This window comes from Anabrus simplex, chromosome 7, assembly GCF_040414725.1.
Source record: "Anabrus simplex isolate iqAnaSimp1 chromosome 7, ASM4041472v1, whole genome shotgun sequence".
Taxonomy (NCBI): domain Eukaryota; kingdom Metazoa; phylum Arthropoda; class Insecta; order Orthoptera; family Tettigoniidae; genus Anabrus; species Anabrus simplex.
The window spans coordinates 273,051,320-273,065,578 of record NC_090271.1 but is presented as its reverse complement, the minus strand read 5'-3'; the positions used below and the strand labels follow the sequence as shown (position 1 = coordinate 273,065,578).

Here is a 14,259-nt window from a genome sequence, read left to right as displayed (position 1 = left end):
TCATCTGTTGTTGGATTCCAGTCCTACTTATGCTTTTCCTGCCTTTAACACTTCCTACTTTATTCCTTACATAAAGTCGTAATGAGTCCTCATTTTAAATGCAAAACCACCATGGATTTTGTTATTGGAGAGAATGCACTTGTATTCTTCCGTATTACGGTACAGTAGCGTAGCTAAATTCATAATAAAAGCTCTCCTTCCCTGTACTAGTCAAAACCAGTCTCCCGTTGACTATACCTCTCGTCATTGAGATAACAAGTCCCAATGAGAGTAACTTTTGAGTAGTATCCTACGGTACTACTCAGGTGCGAAGTGAAATAAGTTAAAATCTTCTCCGATGTGGAGACGTAGAATCGTAGTAAGAGTGTCTTCTAAGAGTGTCTCAGTGTCTAAGAGTGAGAATAAGACTGTCTTCTGCAGCTCTTGTCTTCGAAGTATATCGGTTCAAAAGTCTCCTTCCATCAGCCATACTTATCACATGGTCCAGTAAGATTCGAGGTCTCATCCCTTCTCCTATGTATTGCTCTGAATCCATCACGTTGCTTCATTACGTTCATTCACATAGGCTGAACTTTCCCGCTGAAATAAAGCGTCAGGTAGCGAAGTTCGAAAAGTGGTCGTTCATAATGTTTCAACTGTCTCTTAATTTAAAATGACATATCAGTGATTAAATATATACATCTTATCAATTAATTATATAGTTCAATAATTGAAAACATACAGTGATGTCCCAAACATCACATAGTCAAATTACACTCATTTTTGCCAGTAGTCTCCCATGGTGTGCCCTATAAAAACAATCGCGATGCAGTCCATTTGACCTCCTGAATCCGAGATATCTGCTATATCCTGCTGGAATTCTAAAAACTGAGCTTCAATGTAATAACGTTTCATAAACCCAAACTGCCTTCTCTGGAGCCAGTATTAATTTCGCAAACATGTCTAATATAATCAGAAAGAATGATTTCCAAAAGCTTACATGCAATGCCTGTCAAACTGACTGGCCTGCAATTTTTTGCTTTATGTCTATCATTTTTTCTTTATACACATGGCCTACTACAGCAGCTCTCCATTCGTTTGGTACAGGTCCTTCAAGCAAACAATAATCAAATAATTACTTCAGATATAGTCATTTATCCCAACCCATTGCCTTTAGTATATCCCACGAAATCTTATCAATTCTAGCTGCTTTTCTTGTATTCATCTTTTGTATCTAATTGTAAATATCGTTGTTATCACACATATATTTTAATACTTTAGTAAATGTCACCTCACCTATCTGAACATTGTCCTTGTATCCAACAATCTTTACATACGGCTGACTGAATACTTCTGCCTTGTGAAGACCCTCCCCTTTTTCATCAATGATAACTGAAATGTCCTTCTTGGACACCTTTCCAGAGTCTCGCACAGCATCCGGCGTCACTCCAAAGAAGACGACCCGCAGTCGTGAGTCCTCCAAGGATCGCCTCCAAGAGGACACAGATAGCCACACACTCCGCATGGCTACAGGCACACAAGATCTCTCCACAGCACGTGCCATTACTGAAATTCATACACTTCTCAAAGAATTGACGGTACAACAGGCAACATTCAACGAACGCCTACAAAATCTAGAAACCTACGACGACGACGACCCCAATGTAACAGTCATGGATCAACGTCAACAGCTCCAGCAACAGCAGACTCTACCAGATCAAGCCAACGTTCAAGCACCGCAGCCACAGCAACCATCCCCATGGCGCAGTCTTCAGCCATTAGAACTCACAGCAGGATGGACCAACCCGGACCCACAACGTGTCCTGCAACTGGCGCAGTATCTAAAACAACAGCTTCTCATGATACCAACAGGACGCGACAAACACGACATCGACTCAGTATTGTGGGGCCTCTCAGCATGGGACAACTTAGATCCAGCACAGAAGACCTATTTCGCCACCAGGGCGAACTTATTGTATGTTGCTACAAGTCGCGGATGGGCCCATGCTATACAGCTCGACCAGGCCACCTCCGAGACCCTTGCATGGGTCCCGGAGGGGTTTACTTTTCAAACGACGCCTCGTCAGCCCCAGGTCTCTCGCGGCAGGAGCCGAGGACGGGGCCGCGGATCACGGGGGACGAAGGCACAAACAGCACCCACCTAGTCTCAAGACGGAGAAGAATCACCCACCGAGACAACAGGAGCCCGTCCCCGTCTCCGGCTGGGACTCTTCACCGTTCCTTAACAGGACTCTCATCCATGAGGAACGATCCGGCCTTGCGACCACCTCCGCAGAAGAATCAACCTATAAAGAAGAAGACAGGTACCAAGACGCCGCTTTCATCAATCAGATAAGCTTAGCCTGTTTTATTATCTTTTTCTTGATTGCTACTGTTATAACCTTTGTAATGCTTTTGTGGGCCTTTAGGCCTAGATGTATAATGCACAAGTGATATGTAAACCTCTCAAGTGAGGGGTCAGTAGAAGGTGGAACTCAATTTGTAAATATATATTAAACTAATAAATGTACTGACAGGTCACTTATTTTAGGGCCTGTCGCTTTTGCCTTCGCTGGCTCGCGGGCTGCGCCCAGTGCTCCAAATAATACACGCGATACCCGCTCAGGCTATAAAAGCCGGGGGGTAGAGGAGCTCTGGGACAGTCATGAGCCATTATTGTTGAAAATAATATTTCGTGTATGTTCTTTAAGTAGTACTTCCGTACATGCTATAGTGTGTTTCAGTCGCGATAAAGCGGGACTCTTTACGTTAACTGTTATTTAAAATATAGCGTACTATGTCCATAAAATACTACGCTTCCAGTCCAGGATTATGGAATGTAATGGATAGGAGTGCACTGTCAGATACGTGGTATTGCTCCCATATCGTCTATATTAAGATCAGAACCGTAATTTTCACTTGAAGCCCTCACTCGATCTGATAATTCTTCAAGATTCCTAACAGGCAGACACGTCAATAGGGTTTATATCGAGGTAGTGTTCACATGCTTTAGGGTACGTAGCTGTCAGTTTGCATTCGGGAGATAATAGGTTCGAATCCCACTTTCAGCGGCCCTGAAGATGGTTTTCCGTGGTTTACCATTTTCACACCAGGAAAATGTTGGGGATGTACCTTAATTGAGGCCACGACCGCCTCCATCCTGCTCCTAACCCTATCGTATCGTCGCTATAAGACCTATGTGTGTCTGTGCGATATAAAGCAAATTCTAAAGAAAAAGTTAAATTTCAAATACATGAAAATCAACAGCCTGTTTCCAGTGATTCGATCGGCTCAGGAATGGAATGAGTAAAACCCCATCTAGTGGCGAGGATAGGAATTGTGCGGCTGCCGAAGCCTGTCGCACTCCTCTGGGCCAATGGTTTTAAATACATCCTCGTCATTATTATTTTGTCCGCCTTCATAGCGTAACGGTTAGCGCTATTAGCTGTCGTCCGCGGTGTCTCGGGTTCGATTCCCGTTACTGCCAGAAATTTAAGAATGACAGGAGGCTTGGTATGTGGTCGAAATGGTACATACGGCTCACCTCCATTGGGAGCGTGCCTGACAAGAGCTGCATCAACTGAAGAGGAGGACATGGGTTTACTGGCTAAATGGCCTTCGATCCATGGGTCCCACATTCGATTCCCGAGCGTGTCTGGGATTTTAACCTTCATTTGGTTAATTCCAATGGCACGGGGCCTGGGTGTGTGTGACGTAGGGCTCCATTCTCATAGACGCGCAGGTCGCCTCAAGGAGTCATCGTGAAAGACCTGCACCAGGCCTATTAGGAGGCCACACGACATTATTATATATTATTACTTCTAACCCCCCTCCCCACGGTACTTAACATCCATGAAAGGGCCTTGGCCTTCCCAGCGACCGCTGCTCAACCCGAAGGCCTGCAGATTACGAGGGTTCGTGTGGTCAGACCGGGACCGCCATCTCACCGTCAGATAGCTCCTCAATTCTGATCATGTAGGCTGAGTTGACCTCAAACCAGCCCTCAGGTCGAGGTAATCGAACCCGGGGCCTCCGGGCGAGAGGCAGGCACGCTACCCCTACACCACGGAGCCGGCTTTTATTACTTCTACTGGGAAAATCCTGAAAATGAATCAATAATCACTTCAGACGAAACCTTGCCTGGGATAAGGCGTGGGTCACGCATGACCATATATCGTGACAGAAGGATCATTTCCCTCCACATGTATCTTTTACTTTGCACACGGCCTGCTCGACAATATTGTAATGAGGCCACTTAACTCGCTAATAGGGATAGCTGCTAGCATTACATTGTTAATTGTTTCTCCTCCCGCCCCATTTACGATGTGATCGATAGGAACAGCTGATAGCAACATCACTTCACTTTGTATGACACACGCCTCTTTTCAAAATCCAACCCTCGCAATCGCGTGGCTTATTCCATTCGCGAAGAATGGAGCTGTCGTAATGTTCTGGAAAGCTCAATGTGGCAATGAATTCAGAGCCGAGTTTATTGGGTGAGCGTGAATAATTTTGTAAAGTAGAAGTGCAAATTGACGGTATTGTGGAAGAATATTGTAAGCGGTAATTATACCGTCGCTCAATGTCCGACATAAAATATTCAATACATGAATCATTATCTTACCTGTTTTAAACTGGTAGATAAGCGATGAAGTAGAATGGTTGTGATCATTTATTTCAGCGAGGTTATAATTATGTGTTGCCTTCCATCGTACCGCTGGACCGCCGGCGGGCTTAGTAGTTCTTTTTTACAATTGGCTTTACGTCGCACCGACACGGATAGGTCTTACGGCGACGGTGCGACAGGAAAGGGCTGGGCGTGGGAAATAAGCTACTATTTTTTTTTGTTGGCTTTACGTCCCAGTAACTACCTTTACGGTGTCCGAAGACACCGATGTGCCGGAATTTAGTCCCGCTGGGGTTCTTTAACGTGCCAGTAAATCTACCGATACGAGGCTGATGTATTTGAGCATCTTCAAATGCCACCAGACTGAGCCAGGATCGAACCTGCCAAGTTGATATCAGAAGGCCAGCGCCTCAATTGTCTGAGCCACTCAACTGGACTGGAAAGTAAGCGGCCGTGGTCTTAGTTAAGGGGAAAATGGGAAAAACGGAAAACCATATTTAGGGTTGCCAACAGTGCGGTTCGAACCTACTATCTCTCGAATGTAAGCTCACAGCTGCGCACCCCTAACCGCACGGCCAACTACTCAGAAGTTCAGACGGTAGAGTTCTGACCTTCTGAGTTCAAGCCGGCAAGTTCGATCCTGGCTCAGTCCGATGACATCTGAAGGTGCTGAAGTACGTCAGCTTCGTGTTGGTAGATTCCATTTTACCATTTGCTTTACGTCGCACCGACACAGATAGGTCTTATGGCGACGATGGGACAGGGAAGGGCTAGGAGTGGGAAGGAAGCGGCCGTGGCCTTAATTAAGGTACAGCTCCAGCATTTGTCTGGTGTGAAAATGGGGAAACCACGGAAAACCATCTTCAGGGCTGCCGACAGTGGGGTTCGAACCTACTATCTCTCGAATACTGGATACTGGCCTCACTTGAGCGATTGCAGCTATCGAGCTCGGTGTTGGTAGATTCACTAACACGTAAAAGAACTCGTGTCTCTTTGAATACAGTGTTAGCGCATTTGTTGCACAGACAATTTTATATCGGTATTGTACGTGATTGTGTGTGATTCACATGGAAGTCAAGATATCCACCAAACCATTAAAAAACATTACTGTTTATGAAATTATATGTATTATATAACTTAGCTGACGCTGTCTAATATTAAAGTCCTTATTTTAATATCAGTATTTGTGTCGAAAATCAGGCTGCAGCGGTCATTGATTGATCAGTAAATCCGTGACTCGAAGTTGTTTGAGGTTACACAAGGCTACAATCTGTCACCTTTACTACATGGTTATTTAATGAAAGGTAAGAAATGGAAAAGTGGTATTTACTTGGGTGAAAATGTAGCACGCAGTCCATATTATAAATAATTTCCTTCCTCCCTTTCCTGAGGGGCGGACGCCGAACTTAAACGAAATGCTGCAAGTATGACATGAATATTAGCAATTCCGGGACTATAATGATGCCAAGTAATAATAATAATAATAATAATAATAATAATAATAATAATAATAATAATAATAATAATGTAATTATTATTCGCGGTGAAGATATAAGCCAGTCCCATGCTGTAGGGGTAGCGTGCCTGCCTCTTACCCGGAGGCACCGGGTTCGATTCCCGGCCAGGTCAGGGATTTTTACCTAGACCTGAGGGCTGGTTCGAGGTCCACTCAGCCTACGTTATTAGAATTGAGGAGTTATCTGACGGTGAGATGGCGGCCCCGATCTAGAAAGCCAAGAATAACGGCCGAGGATTCGTCGTGCTGACCACACGACACCTCATAATTTGCAGGCCGTCGGGCCGAGCAGCGGTCGCTTGGTAGGCCAAGGCCTTTCAAGGGCTGTAGTATTGTGAGGTTTGGTTTGGTGAAGATATAATAATAATACTTCTCTGAGTGAGTTGGCTGTGTGGTTAGGGACGACGCGCAACTGTGAGCTTGCGTTCGGGAGATGGGTTCGAACCCCTCCGTTGGCAGCCCTGAAGATGGTTTTCCGTGCTTTTTCATTTTCAGGCAAATCCTGGGGCCACGGCTGCTTCCCTCCCATTCCTTGTAAATAATAATAATAATAATAATAATAATAATAATAATAATAATAATAATAATAATAATAATAATAATAATAATAATCAACATCGGAAGTTTAAATATGTTTCTTTCTCTACAAGGAATTATATTTACACACTCCTGTAAATATTCATTTCCTGTCTCATCACTGGAAATGTACCCACTACCTCAGTTAACTATGGGTTCACTTCCCCATTCCTTCCCCTCTTTCCGCACACGCATGAGAAAGCTAAGCTCCGATTGGATGCAATACCATCAGATTTCAAATGATTTACTTCAATCTTACATCATGGGAAACAGATTCCTTTCACTATTAATTTTTCTTTTGTTATTTATTTTACGTCGTACCGACATAGTCAGCTCTTAAGGCGACGATCGGATAGGATAGGCCGAAGACTGGGTAGGAGGATTCCATGGTCTTAAGGTACATTCCCAGCACTTGCCTTGTTTGAAAATGGGAAACCATTGCCAACAGTGGGGTTATATGTGTTGTTGCGACGTAAAGCAAATAGCAACAACAACAACAACAACAAATTATTTTCTGTGTTTACAGTTAGTTTTACGCCGCCCCGACATCGATAGGTTTTATGGTGACGATGGAATGGGAAAGGCCTAGGAGTGAGAAAGAAGCGGCCTTGTCCTTAATTATGGTACAGCCCCAGCATTTGCCTTGTGTGAAAATGGGGCTGACGACAGTGGGATTCGAATCCACACAATTTGTATTAAATATTAACTAAAATATAATCTTTGTGGCCTGTGCTCATTAGGTTTTCGGAAGTAAGAATTTCAGTAAGATTGTGGGTATTGCAGTAAGAATTGGTACAAGTTTCTTCGACTGATTAAAGGTGTATGTCATTGTAAGAAAGTGACCAAGGAATGGTTTGACAAAGCAGGTCCTCGTCCGAGTTTTCCAGTTCAAGGGTTTCTGTATTGTTATCACACCACAAGGAATGGTAACAGGAAGTATAAGTACTGGATAGTACTAACTGCAGTGGAGTCTGCTCATTCCTAAATCATGTGGTCTTTATTTCATTCATATTAGCCAACTACGTTTTAACTACGGATGTCTCAAGTTCATGAACAACATATTTTGTTCAGCTTATTTACATGGAACAGGTACGAGTTACATGGTTGCAGCTCAAAACTATAACAGACGATGGTAAGTGCTGCGTGTTTATACAACTACCGCCTAATCACTAGTCATGAGGCACGAGCCTCTTTTCGACTGGACTCCTTAGTTGTTTGTCACAAGAAGAGGGAAATATATCGATTCTGTAAGTTACGTAGTGAATTATACAAGTACTCATGCGACAGTGCGTCGTCATACTGGAAGTGAATTTATGTTCTCAATCTCAGAGGTTGTGAAGTTTAAGACCAAGGTTTCTTACTTCAGGGGATCACTGTAAGTACCTAGATGTTAATAAAAGGAAATATATTAATTGGGATAATCACACAAACCGGATTGTAAATGCACGTTTTATGAGAGTATTTAGGGGTTTTAGTAAGATTGTAACGAAGAGGGCATATAAGTATCCGGTAAAATCCCATCTACACTACGGTTCCAGTGTAACGTATGCTATCCTCACCAGCATTACTTGATTCAAGAACTGCAAAATATCCAAAGAAAAGCAGCTCGATTTGTTCTGGGTGATTTCCACCAAAAGAGTAGCGTTACGAAAGTTTTGCAAAGTCTGGGCTGGGAAAACCTGGGAGAAAGGAGAAGAGCTGCTCGACTAAGTGGTATGTTCCAAGCTGTCAGTGGAGAGATGGTGTAGAATGACATTAGAAGACGAGTAAGTTTGAGGATGTTTTGTAAAAGTAGGAAAGATCACAATATGAAGAAAAACTTGAAATTCAAGAGGACAAACTGCGGCATATATTCGTTTATACGAAGAGGAATTAGGGATTTAAATAATTTAGCAAGGTAGATGTTCAATAAATTTCCAAATTCTTTGCAGTATTTTAAGGAAAGGCTACTTAAATAACAGATAGAATCTCTTTTTATTTTGCTAGTTGCTTTACTTCGCATCGACACAGACAGGTCTTATGGCGACGATGGGAGAGGAAAGGCCTAGGAATGGGAAGGAAGCGGCCGTGGCCTTAATTAAGGTACATCCCCAGCATTTGCCTGGTGTGAAAATAGGAAACCGCGGAAAAACATCTTCAGGGCTGCCGACAGTGGGTTCGAACCTAGTATCTTCCGGATGCGAGCTCACAGTTGCGCGCTCCTAACCGCACGTCCAACTCGCCCGGTGATAGAGTGTCTGCCACCTGGGTGACTGCCCTAAGTACAGGTGATTGATTGATTGATTGATTGATTGATTGATTGATTGATTGATTGATTGATTGATTGATTGATTGATTGATTGATTGATTGATTGATTGATTGATTGATTGATTGATTCTGGCCTCAGTTAATTACAAATATTCTCAGTGGATATGATCTTCCATCTACACGGAACATCAAACTAAATTCAGATCGCTAGTAAATACATCGGGCTTTTGATGAAGACATCCCAAATCCTAAAATTAGACAATGAAAAAAATATGAATACGATGTTAAATGAAGGTGAGGTACGAATGTAACAATCACTGAAAGAGTTTGCGACTGGTATTGGATGTTTCTATGAGCCAGAATTATACGTCTCTGCTGCAAACTGTAATATATTCTGCAACAATTTTTGCATCCCTATTGTCCTTTGTACTCGCTGCAATATTTATTTTTACACCAATTACCCTATACAAATATAATTATCCCTGGTGTAGGCCGTTAGGAATTGTCCCACTCCACTGAAAGCTCTTTTTCTTACATTTCAATGCAATATTATGCGTATATCATGTCTATTTTGATCTAAACGAGCCTCTACTTTTTTCCAGGACAACACTTTGCCTACGGGTGAGAAGTCTGTGGAGGGTTTCTCCATCACACTGGAGAAGGTCGATCGTCACCAAGCTGGCGTCTACCAATGTACGGCGTCCAACGGAGTCGGTGAACCAGTCACAGTAGACATGCAACTCGATGTGCTTTGTGAGTATAGCATGAAATATAAATCCTAGTGAAACAAGGGTTAGAAGCATTTTACCCTCGAGTCAGTTCAGTAAAACATGAACAGTAAAAAGAGGGCAATTTTCCTCCGCCCTATCGATTGATGTGAACGTGATTGGTATGACATTTTGCCCCATGTAGGACAAGACGTACAGTATTTCCCTACTGTTACATTCCAATGTCATTTTAAGAAATAATAGAACTTTCATATTATCCTTAATGGTGCTTAAGCCGAATACTTATTGAACAGAGGAATTTAGACTGCGTCTTCCTAATGTTAACAAGCGTCATACCGCATGTTCCAGCAGGTAAAAATATGAATATTTGACTAACGTAACTAGGAGTAGCTAAGAATCAAATGTGGTATAAATACTGAAAGGAAATGGAATGAAGATAATAAATTTGTTAATGTCATGTGTGCGTATATTGATAACTAATGACAGGCAAAATATGACAAAAATATTTCAAATATATGAGATTTTTTTAGGATAAGTATAAAACTATGTAAACACACTGAATAATATTATTCATTTCATTATTTAATCGAACAGCACTTTTAGAGAGCACGTTAAATTAATACTTCTATCTTGCTATGTTCCTTCATTCTCTCCGCCCACATCTGATTCACTCATTCTGATCCCTATTTCCGGAGCTGTTCTATGCTATGTGGCTGCATTCTTTTTCTTTCTTGTTCATCCCTGAAGATCACTTTGTGAATTTTATCGCTAAATAACTTCCTGTTATGTGTATCTTTAATGCCAATATTTGCTTCTTTGAGATCATTTAATGTTTGTGCAGCCATGCTGGTTGTACTTTAAGCTTTATGATTTTATTAAAAAATTATTTTCTATATCTGTCATAATTCATTCCATTCAAGTGTCCAAAAAACGACAGTCATCTTTTACGCATCATGTGTACTATATTCGCTACATGTACTTATACAGTGGAACCTTGGATTGCGAGCATAATTCGTTCCGGCAACATCCTTGTAATCCAAAGCGCTCGTATATCAAAGCAAGTTTTCCCATAAGAAACAATTGAAACCCGGATAATTCGTCCACAACACAAAAATATTTATTCGCAAACCATTTATAAAACAAAATATAACGTAAAACAAATTAAAATGCACTTTACCTTACAATAGAATCATTGTTGGTGTGAGGGAGACGAGATATTACTTGAGAAGAGTTACTGTGAAGCACGATTTTCACGAACTGAATCACTGCTATCTGTTGGCTCACTGGAACTGTTTCCTTTTCGTGCAATTTTAACGAGGAACCTGTCCAATGACTGTTGCTTTTGTCTCTTTTTGATGATTTCATGAAAATGTGACATTGCATTGTCATTGAACTGATTCATTGCTCGTACTGCTACTGCTTCGGGTGGTGTTTTTCTACAACATTTTGCACCATTTCCCATATTTTGCACTTCTCCCGAATCTCAGTTGAAGTGAGAGATTCCATTGACTTTTCCTCCTCCTCTTCCCCGCGCGAGATCTCCTCCATTAACCTCCTCTTATTATTCGCGATGCACATCCATCAGTTCGTTGGTGGACAGTTCCTGGCTATGTTCTTCCACCAGCTCTCGAATGTCCACGTCATTCACCTCCAACCCCATAGTCTTTCCTAAGGACATAATTTCATCGACAATCGGCTGCTCATTTTCACCAAAAATCCCCTAAAAGTCACGTCCAAGAACACAGTCAGGTCACAGCTTTCCAAAAGAGGAAGTGAGAGTTCTCTTGGTGACTCCATCCCAGGCTTTATTGAAGATCTTAAGGCAGTTCACGGTGGGGAAATGATTTCTCCCAAACTCTCGGAGGGTAAGGTTTGTTCCTTCCGTCACTTCGAAGCATCGCTGAGAGTGCTTTCGTGTATAGCTTTTTGAAGTTCGAAATGACTTGCTGATCAGGCTGGAGTAGTGGAGTAGTGTTGGGAAGAAGGAACTTAACCTTAACGAACTTGAGCTCCTCCAGTAAGTCGTCCTCAAGGCTTTAAGACCTGCAGGATGAGCAGGAGCATTGTTCATAACCAGCAAGACTATGAGCGGCAGATTATTTTCTGAAAGGTATTTCTTCACCACAGGACCAAAGACCTCGTTCATCCATTCAACAAAGGCACAGGGGAGGGGAAAACCTTGGCACACGTGACGCTCTTATTGCGGAACCGCACTTGCTTATCAAGTTACAATTTATTTAAAATGTTTGCTCGTCTTGCAAAACACTCGTACACCAAGTTACTCGCATTCCGAAATTTCACTGTATTTCTTTATTAGATCGTGGCCTGTTATACCATTTCAAACTTTGTATTGGATTTAAATAAACACACAGATTGATAAGTATTCTATTCACACAGAGAGAACAAAATAAAACACTAGATAGTGCTGAGTTAATATTATTCCACCGAGCGAGTTGGTCGTGCGGTTAGGGACGCTCAGCTATGAGCTTGCTTTCGGGAGATAGTGGGTTCGAACCTCACTGTCGGCAGCGCTGAAGATTTTTTCCTTGGTTTTCCTTTTCCACACCAGGCAAATATTGGGGCTGTACCTTAATTAAGGCCACGGCCACTTCCCTTCCCTTCGTAGGTGCGACATAAAGCAAATAGTTTATAAGTAATTACTGTGAGCTCAATATTTAATTATACCTTCTTACTGTATTCAGCTATTAGGTCTTTAATGAAAAGTACGATATGATACAAGCATCTTTTAAATATTTTCCGGCAAAAGGTTCCATCTTCTCTAAGTGAGTATTGTTTTGTACAAAATAAATCGCTCTACGTCACGAGGTAGGCCATGGCCTCTCTGGGCTGTTGCGCCATGGGGGCATATTTGTACCGGGCTATATATGGTAGTTTAATATTTGGTGGTATTTCACTGCTATGACCGTCAAGCACCCTCTTAATATGAATAATGGGTACTCTGTCAAAATATGCCTGTATGCACGCTAGGTCTCCTTTCACGATTTTACTGTGACATTCTTCGTGTGCAATTTGCACACAATCACTTCACTGACAATCAAAGCTATAAATAGAAAATAACCACAAATAAAATAAAATACTCATTACAATATTGCAAGCTTCATTAATTTAGTTCCATAGCAATGTAGGATAAGTGCCAATAAAAATGTTTAATTGTTAATAGGAGTATTTACTTTCTGTCTCTTAAATTAAAACTCGATCGTCAACGTCTTCGTTCTATCTCCTTCCGATTCTCTCTCCCGGCTACACCCTCCAAACCATCCTCTATCAGTTTCTCCCGGTATATATCGAACAATATTGGAGAAAAAATTTGCTGTTGTCTCACTTCCTCTTTCCATTTCCGAGTCTTCCTTTTCTAAGCCGTCAATACTCACAGACACTCCATCCCACGTAAAAAAGTGTGATGAACCTTAACTTTCCACTTTATTAGGACTCTTTGGAAGATGAACCGTATAATGTTCATGGTACTAATCACAAATAATCTCATGGTTTCAATTCCATCATCGTTTGGTCGCCCGTCACCCCTTTTAATCGCCTCTTACCAAAGGCAGGGCATACCGTGGGTGTATTCTTCGTCTGCATCCCCTACCCACAGGGGGAATATACTCCATCAGATCAGCGTTCCTTGTGTTAATTTTCCTATGCTTATCCGTAAGGGAAATTGTATCTTGCCATACCGCGCAGTAGGAATGACTAATTGCATGGGTTATTTACCTACTTGTACTGTATAAAAGTTTTGAACTTCATTTTCCTTTACAGAATGAAAACCTACAACCTGTTTTCCTGTCATTGGCTGGGTCAGGGATGTAATGAATGAAGCAGATATAGGCTGTTAGTACGATGGGGTCGCCACTCCCAAAGTGATTTATTAATGAATGATAGATGCTATGAAAGGAGAATGGAGAGTGTTGCTGGAATGAAAGATGACAGGGAAAACCGGAGTACCCGGAGAAAAACCTGTCCCGCCTCCGCTTTGTCCAGCACAAATCTCACATGGAGTGACCGGGATTTGAACCACGGCATCCAGCGGTGAGAGGTCGACGCGCTGCCGTCTGAGCCACGGAGGCTCTCTCCTTTACACAATAGTACAGGAAAATTATCGCAACGAAAATTGCACTGATGGACTGCATATCCTAATGTATCTGGGAGGTGTGACCAGTTTAAGGAGAGTAATGGATATGACGAACATAGGGAGATACGAGGTTTTGATGTAACAGCGACGAATTAATTCCTCAAAATAGCACTAAAAATTTAACGGTTACCAACACCACCGTGTTCGTAATTTGCTTGGCCGGCCTGAACGTGTATACAGGGTGGTGAGAAACAACTTGAAGCCGGTATATGAGGGTTAGTGGGTTGGTTATACTGATAAATAATTGAGAGCGCCAATAGAAGAAATAATTTTCTCCAGGGGAGGGACTTGCACAAGGACCTCCCTGTTGATAGACTCACCCCACAGCAAGCACGCTACGGCGGCATCGGCTGAAACCCTCCGTGTGTTAGTGTTTGATGCTCATTTCTCGGCATGGCTCTCAAGCCCGAGCAAGCCACGTGCAGATTTTGCAAC

At 42.3% G+C, this 14,259-nt stretch overlaps 1 protein-coding gene across 1 annotated transcript in view; it reads left to right on the top strand.

Annotated features, from left to right (window-relative positions):
• The window catches only part of LOC136877107 (lachesin), a 1,203,705-nt gene that overhangs the window by 952,255 nt on the left and 237,191 nt on the right, over positions 1-14,259 (top strand). The window contains exon 4 of the mRNA XM_067150922.2: positions 9,549-9,699. Coding sequence (XP_067007023.1) covers positions 9,549-9,699 — 151 coding nt within the window. The remainder of the gene's footprint in view (positions 1-9,548; positions 9,700-14,259) is intronic.